The 8,288-nt window shown below is 50.5% G+C and overlaps 1 protein-coding gene across 1 annotated transcript; it reads left to right on the top strand.

The window, feature by feature from the left end:
- Nucleotides 1-1,467: 1,467 nt before the first annotated feature.
- On the top strand, nt 1,468-8,288 carry stambpl1 (STAM binding protein-like 1; the record flags this gene model as incomplete). Its single annotated transcript, XM_005743449.1, has 11 exons — nt 1,468-1,479; nt 2,375-2,592; nt 2,670-2,748; nt 4,488-4,583; nt 4,841-5,059; nt 5,525-5,675; nt 5,799-5,923; nt 6,009-6,146; nt 6,577-6,689; nt 6,778-6,877; nt 6,979-8,288. Coding segments are annotated over 11 exons (1,311 nt in total), but the record flags the coding sequence as incomplete, so codon positions are not given.

Here is an 8,288-nt window from a genome sequence, read left to right as displayed (position 1 = left end):
GATGATTGCAGTGTAGAACTGCATCATCGTCCGTGTTGGCAGGTTGAATTTCTTCAGCTGCCTCAGGAAGTACATCCTCTGCTGGGCTTTTTTAATGACGGAGGTGATGGTGGGCTCCCACTTCAGGTCCTGGGTGATGGTGGTACCCAGGAAGCCCATGTTGAAGCCTTCAAACTTTAGTTTGAAAGTCTGTGACGTAGCAGATAAAGACTGTCAACTTTTATTTTGAAAATAGAGACTCAATGAACCCAAAACAAAGAAATAAAAGTTTAATTTTTAATTTCAGTCACTGAGCTTTTTTAAAACAAGCTTTTATTTAGAAAAATAAATCAATTAATTGATCTGCTAATTGAGGTGTGTCCAGCTGTGACATCACAGCAGCCTGAAAGCAAACCTGTGTTTAGGTTTACATCTAGATTTAAGGCGCTCACAGACATGTTCACCTTAAATCACATGTTTCAGGGGACTCCATGCAGGTGTTCACCTTTAAACACCTGCATGGCATCATCATCATCGTCGTTGCTGTCAGGTTACCTCAGGTCGTCTGCAGGTGTCGATGTGTCGCCGCTGGCTCGTCAGCACCTGAACAATCTGAATGAGGCCGAGCTGGTTCAACTCGTCACACCTGCGTTTCAAGCACTGAGCTCTGATTGGCTGACGGAAACGACGCCGACAGGTCTGATGTGTATCAGCTGATGTGAGCGGAGTCAGGAGCAGTTCAGTTTGATCCTCAGACACAGAGACGAGTTTAACTGGCCCAGGTGGAGGTGAGTCCCTCGTAACCTGCGACAGGCTCTCTATACCTGCCCATGAGGATCCCCTGGATCAGGGCCTCCTCTCCTCCAGGTGTTCACCTGCTGCAGGTGAGCCTCCAGAACTGATCCAGGACTGCCGTCAGACCAATGTGGAGGACTTTGAGCTTCTGCTGAGCGTAATGGTAGGATGGACAGTTGGTGGGGCTGGAGTCTCACCTGTGAATGGTTATAAATGAAAATCGGGGCGAGTTTGTTCTTTCGAAGCACTTCCAGCCAGGTGCAACTGTTGCCACGGTGACAGTGGCGTGATCAGAGCTGTTTGTTTGGACACAGAAGCTTGTGAGGAGTGGGAGCTCGCCTTGTCTTCATCGGTTTAAGAGCGGCTGAGTCACCTCATGGTTAGTCGCTGGTTGCCACGGTAACTGTGGACCAAGCTGAAGGACAGGCAGGCATGATGATGATGATGATGGTGATGAGGGGCTGATGGGAAATAAAACAGCTTTAAAGGAACATTCCCCCCATATGTGCCGTTTCAAAGCTGCTCATCTTGTTTTTCTGTCTCCCCCGCAGTGAAGCATCATGGGAGGTGGCAGATGGACGAGCCGGCCGTGGGCCGACCAGTGACACGCACACGCTGAGACACACACACACACACACACACACACACACACACACACACACACACACACACACACACACACACACACACAGCTTAAACACATTGGTAAGTACTGAGTGTGTGTGTGTGTGTGTGTGTGTGTATGTGTGTGTGTGTTTTACTGATGCTGTGGGGACCCACACGTGTTCTTGTTACTCACAATGTGGGGACAGAAAAACACGCATCATAACAGCTTTACAACACAACCGTGACACGACTGCCAGCACGCGCTGAGGTCTACAACGACTGCATCATTTTACCTGGATGCTGAAAATCACGTCTCTTACTTTATTTTTGTCATTTAATTATTTAACTAAAAATGAAATAAAATAAAACGAGTGTGATTAAAAAAGTGAAAGAAAAAAAAGAGTTGTAATAAAATAAAATTACATATAAAATCAGAATCAGATTAGAATAAAATTAGAAGTAAAAGACAAAATGCTTCCTGATCAGTAAGAACAAAGTTTTATATAAAACATCAGATCAAAGGTGAGACAGAGTGGGGTTGTTTCTGTGTCGGCTCGGTGCACAGAGGTCTTCTTATTCTCGGCGCTCCGACTGGCGCTGTCATCTTAATGAGCTGAGCAACAAACGCTGCATTCAGGCTCCCAGCGGGGACGGGAAATCTCAGTTTCCTGCCTGAAAAACACTTCAGCTCAGCTGTGACGCCATTCAGAGTTTTTAATGTCGTCTCCTTTAATGAGTTTCGTGTCCTTAAGCTCGTCACCTGCTATTAAACAGAACACACTTTTAAAATCTTTCACTGAGATATTTTATTTTACTTAGTGGTCGAGCCGTAGAGAAAGCCTCCTCAAACCCGGGTCTCTGAGGGACACGGGTCTCTGAAGGGTCGTTCTGAGCATCGATGACCGTTCCAAACTGAAATCATTGGTGCTCATGTTGATGTTTTTAGAGGCTGCTGCCATCTTTGCTCTTCTCTGACAAACACTTTCTTCCACAGAAGAAGCTGGCAGCAGAGCCCGACTACACAGACGTGTCGCTGACGGCGGCGGAACGCGTCCGAGCGCTGGGGAAGATGGGATGCTGCGTGGAGATCAACGAGGACATCGCGCCCAGACGCTACTTCCGCTCGGGCGTGGAGATGGAGCGCATGGCGGCGGTTTACCTGGAGGAGGGCAGCCTGGAGAACGCCTACGTCCTCTACACCAAGTTTATCACGTGAGGCTCAGTGGCGTTGGGGGCGGGGCTGCTTGGTGTTTCGCACAGCATGTGATGTGACGGCCGCTGTCTTTCAGTCTATTTGTAGAGAAGCTGCCCGCTCACAGAGACTACCAGCAGTGCACTGCCATCCCCGAGAAACACTTCATCATGAAGGTAACAATTGTTATGAACTTCCTGTTTTATTTTGAAGACGCTCACCTGCCTGCTCTTGAGCCACTTCTACTTCCTGTCTTTGTTTGTTTCCCCACCAGCTGCAGACAATCACCCAATCAGCCTGTGTGTTATCACTCCCAGCTTCCTGTTGCTCAGGTTGTTGCTCGCTGTGCTGCAGCTTTCCCCTCACCTCCTCCTGTAAGTGTTTTAGGTCGCTCCAGCTAGCAGCTGTTAGCTTCCTTTGGCCTCTGATGGCTCCAGGTAGCTCCAGCTACATCCAGCTAGCTCCTGCTGCCATGCTGGTTTAAAATCTGGCTCGATGGTTGTAACTCATCATTTGAGATGTGGTGGTTTGTCCTCAGATGTCGGTAGATATTCTCCAGGCTGCTTGTCGTTAGCAGTTTGTGGACAACACAGTGGCAGTTAGCTTCTGTTAGCGCTATGATGCTCGTCTTTCTCAGAGCAGCCTTCAGTCTGTCGCTCTTGTCTGAGTTGTTTTCCACGCTAGCAAATCTCCAGATCTGTGGGCCTGTTTCTTGTTGGTACTTAACAACCTTTGGTGCATCGATTCTGCCCATGAAGAGGCTTCAGCTGAGGCTTCAGGCCGGACTAACCATGCACTGTTTATTTTTTTAATCTTGGGATGTGGTGGAGTGTTAAAAAGTCAGGCTCAGAGTTGAACCAGGATTAAACGCTGTGCACTGCTGACACAGATCTGGCTCATACATCGAGTCTGTGGTTTGTTAGCAGGATGATGGAGATGTCACTCCACATGTTTAACACATGAACAAGTTTCCAGATCTCCTGCTCGATTTGTGCTCGGGGATGTTTCGACTGAGATCCTGTTGGCTGAAGCTGGTGGGCGGGGTGTTAGTGTTCAGGTGAGAGTGTCTGGTGGGTTGGAGCTGAGACAGATACTTGTTCGTTAATCAGCTGGCTTAAAAGTGCCGTGTTAGTCGCTGCGAGCAGGCTCGCCGCCGTCGTGTAGAAACATCTGTCCTGATGCTGAGCTCACGCTTTCACAGCTGCGTCAGAAAAGTCACGACCGTTTTTATCATGGTAGAAACACGAAAGTTTTCATCCCTGGAAGATTCTAGAAAACTGATCGTGCAGCAGAAACATCAGGAAACATCTGGAACTCGTGCAGTTGCCACAGCTGGAGCTTAAAGACCAGAAACATAACAGCTGGATTTCACTGAACTTTAAAAGTTGAATTTCTGGGTATCGGTCTGTGAGATGGCAGGCGAGGGCGACCATTTCCGCCCGTCTCGTCGTATTTGTTCCTTCCTGTTTTTGTTTTGAGCGTGTGTGTCAGCGTTTCCTTGGTTTATTCTTAAATGTGATGTTTCTAAGTAGGCGACACAATGGTGGAGCACAGGCTGACGTAGTTAAACTCGTTCATCGGTGTAAAGTTGGCTCGGCTGGTGGAAGACGTTTTTATAAGTGGTCGCTGGACGTCGCTGGAAACGTGTCCAGTCCTTAAACCAGACTTCAAATCTTTGTCTTGTTGTTGTGGCTGTGAAGGACTGCCTCCATCTGGCCCCTCCCCCTCATCACGCCAGCCCTACATCATGAATCCTCCTGAGTCCAGGTGGACCCAGAGTGACCTCTGTAAAGTCACACTCGTACATTTGTGCTGTTTTTGGTGCTCCAGCTGCCGTTCCTCAGGTGTTCCTGCTGCAGAACCACACCTGGTTCTGGTCCTGGTGTCTTTGCTGTGACCTGTTCTGTCTGTGCAGAAACTTCAGGAGGTGGCGTTTCCCCGTAAAGACGAGCTGAAGAAGCGCCTGGAGGAGAAATACAGCAGGGAACACAGCGAATACCTCAGAGCCCAGGTGAGTGAGTTTTCACAGTATTGATAATTGATCAGAGGAGCGCTCGGTATGGGAACGATCCAGGGGAACGATCCAGGGGAACGATCCAGGGGAACGGCCTCTGCGCGGTGAGTCCATCCCACCTGTCTTTCAGGTGAAGGTTAGCGTGTGACACGCCTGTCAGAGGTGACCTCCTACAGTGATGTTCAGACTAGTAGTCGTTTATTTTAGGTAAACTCGCCGCAGCCACCTGTACGAGCTCATCTTTGTTACCTCAGAGCCAGGCGGCGGTCGTGGTGCACGGGTGTGGCCAGCAGCTGCAGCAGCTGTCCCTATTGGACGAGGACAGGAGAAGGTTCCTGCTGCTGGAGGAGGAGAGGCAGCGCGTCGCCGCTCTGCGACGCATGCAGATTGAATCGGAACAGTTTCGCTACTTCGAGGACCAGCTGAGACGCCAGGAGCTGGCCAATAAGAGAGGAGTGGAGGCGGAGCAAAAGGTAGCGTATTCTTCATAGTACAGGCTTAAGGAATTTCTCGCTGGCTTAGTCTTCTCGACGCGGAAGCTGCGTCGATGTTTTGTTTCATACTGCAGTGCCTTTGGCAGCAGGACAACCTTCATGTACGGACCTGCCTCGTCCACAGGGAGCAACACTAGCTAACGTTAGCCAGCATTAGCTTACAAAGAGAGTCCAGTAAATGACCGGCTCAACACAAACTAACACTCGTGTCTCATTTTGACGTTAGAACTAGCTAAAGCTAACCAGCTAGCTGGTGTTAGCAGGGAAGCTAAGGTCGACCAGCTTTACACTCAGGATTAAACTCTAACCTGACTCTGAGCTAACGTTAGCCTGCCTACTAACAGATTAGCTTGTGAAGTACTGGTGTACTGTAATACTGGCTCAGCCTACTGAGTACTGTGAGTACTGTGTAGTTTGACTGTGTCTTTCATGTTTGTGTTGCAGGTTCAGACCAAAGTGCCTGAGGTGACAGACGGCTCCCGTCTGTCCCAGCAGCCAATCAAAAACAGCATACGATCCCTGGGGGCAGACCCTAACAGAAACAGACTGCCTGCCCCTGTGAGCCAACCTGCCGCCACGCTGGCTGGAGTACAGAGTCAGTACACAGTCACTCCGTTTACCTGCGTTTACTGCGTACCTGTCGTATGCGGTGCAAAAGGTTCAATCAGACCTCCACACAGACGTTACGCCCTCTTAAACCAGGTGTGTTTGTGTACAGGTGAGAGGGTGGAGGGCCTGAGGCGAGTCCTGATTCCCAAAGGGCTGACTCAGAGTTTCCTCTCGCTGGCCCGGTCAAACACGGCCAGAGGAATCGAGACCTGCGGCGTCCTCTGCGGACAGCTGGTGAGCAAAACGCACGTCCTGTCCCGCCCTCACCCATTTTCAGTCATATACCACCAGCCAAGCCCCGCCTCTCTCTCATTCTCAGACGCACAACGAGTTCACGCTGACTCACGTCGTAGTCCCCAAACAGACCGCCGGCCCGGATTTCTGCGACATGGAGAACGTGGAGGAGCTGTTCAGCTTCCAGGATGAGCATCACCTGCTGACGCTGGGCTGGATCCACGTAAGCATGCAAGCTGGGGGGAGGGGCTTGGAGGAGGTCCTGGAGCTCCATGATTGGCTCTTGTAGAGATGCAGTTAACCTTCTTCGTAGCAACAGCAGTTTGTGAGAACAGAAACAGTGCGACACTAAAATAAACTGTAAGGTTACCCGTCTGGTTAATGTCCTCACAAATGCCTCACTCGGGGCCTCTTTTGGTGAGTGGTTTGGTATCAAGTCCCCACAAGTGCTGTAAGCGAGCACACGTTCCTGAGAAAACCAGCGTTTCTCCTTCATTTACATGATCATATATCACCATGGAAACGGTGCCTGCGGTCGAGCAACAGATGAGCAGAGCGAGGGAGAGGTCTCACTCTGCACTCTCTCACCCTCCACGCGTCACTTCAGTCAGGGTTGTAGTTCAGTGTGTGTGAGCTCTGACCTCTGTGTTCAGACTCATCCCACTCAGACGGCCTTCCTGTCCAGCGTCGACCTCCACACTCACTGCTCATATCAACTGATGCTGCCGGAAGCCGTCGCCATCGTCTGTGCGCCAAAACACAGCGAGTAAGTCTGTCACTGGAGCACGCATGTATGCCGATTTCCCACGAGGCCTTTCAGCCCGCTAATGTCGCTCCGCCTGTCTCCCCCCCAGCACAGGTGTGTTCAGGCTGACCAACCTGGGGATGTCCGAAGTTTCTGCCTGCAAGCTGAAAGGTTTCCATCCTCACTCAAAGGAGCCGCCGCTCTTCACGGTGAGATCCTCGCCGAGGTCGACCTCATCGTCAGGATACCGCGTCCTGTGTTCAGCCCCGACTCTGAATCACCTGTAACCCGTCCTCTTTTGTCTCCTCAGGTGTGCAGACACGTCGTGTTCAGGGACTTGCGGCTTAACCTGCTGGACTTAAGGGTTTAGACAGGAAGCACTGGCAGGCTTTTATTCTGAAGAGGAAACTGTGAACGCACCGCCGGTGTTTGCTGACACGTTGTGATGTCAAATTTACAGGAAAGTTTTAACACTTTTAATTTTTGTTGTTTTTTTTGTTGTTGTTTGTTTTGTTTTTTTGCTGCTGAGCCACTGCAGATGGGGGGGTGATCTCAGGCCAGTGAGCTGCTCTGATTGGGCAGTTAATAAAAAGCTTACTGAGACCTAACCTCAGCTGATGCTGCCGTCACAGCAGCGCTGTGAAAATGGCGTCTGCAGAGACCCAGATTGTGCCAAGTTCCAGCGTGGGCCAAGCTCCCGTCGAGGCGACTGCCAGCGAGCCGTTTGAGACGCAGTTTGATGTTTTTAAATGAAAGATGGACTGGGAGCAGACGTGAGTGAGTGCCTCACCTGGAAAACGTGAACGTTGAAGCGTTGGCGCTCTCAAGGATGAAGTCTCTCCACGCTTCACTCAGACTAAAAATGACCTTTAACCGCCACAGCTTAGTTTCAGTGCTGAAATCCTGCTGCCATCTCTGACCCTGAATGCCTCGCGCGTCCACCTCTGAGCTTAAAGACAGGAAATCCTGATGTGGATTTCAGAATAAAACCTGAAGCTGCGCTGTCACCTGTGCAGTGTTTGCCCCGAGTCCTGCCTGTCAGGCCGCACCCGTCCTGCTGGGCCGCTGATCGCAGCGCTAAGGCGCCCCCGGTAGTCACCTGATATCCACCAAGCTTGGCTGTGACCTTACTTCCTGTTAGGCAGCTTCCCTGACACTCTGATTGGCTGTGGCGGTTCAGTCTTGTGAGGTTTGGTCAGAGGTGAAAGTCATTCTTTGAGCTCTTCGCTGCTGCAGATGTGAAACTGTGAGGAGACTCTTAACACTCTGTCATTTTAGGCGAGACCGTTCACGCCATAAGCTACTCTGACCTTTGACCTCGAGTGGGGTGCCATGTAAGGGGTGGCAGACAGCAGGGGGCGCTGCCGGTGTGTGTCGTGTAACGCTGGCTGGCGTGGCGCTCACAGCGGCCCCTTTTAAACTTCTTGCAGATGAAATTATTTTCTGATGTTTCTCTCGTGGTGCGTTCAAAGCGCCCCGCAGCTGGAGGACTTCTCAGTGTGTGCGCCAGCAGATGTTTTCTTGTTGAGCTGTTGTGTGACTGTTTTTTTTGCTGATGACGTTTTGACAAACTGTGACCTGACTGCTGTTTTTAACTTTTTGGTAATAAAACACTCTGCT

Source organism: Pundamilia nyererei, unplaced genomic scaffold (assembly GCF_000239375.1).
Source record: "Pundamilia nyererei isolate P.nyererei 1_Seehausen unplaced genomic scaffold, PunNye1.0 scaffold00131, whole genome shotgun sequence".
NCBI lineage: Eukaryota > Metazoa > Chordata > Actinopteri > Cichliformes > Cichlidae > Pundamilia > Pundamilia nyererei.
This window is presented reverse-complemented; position numbering and strand designations above follow the sequence as displayed.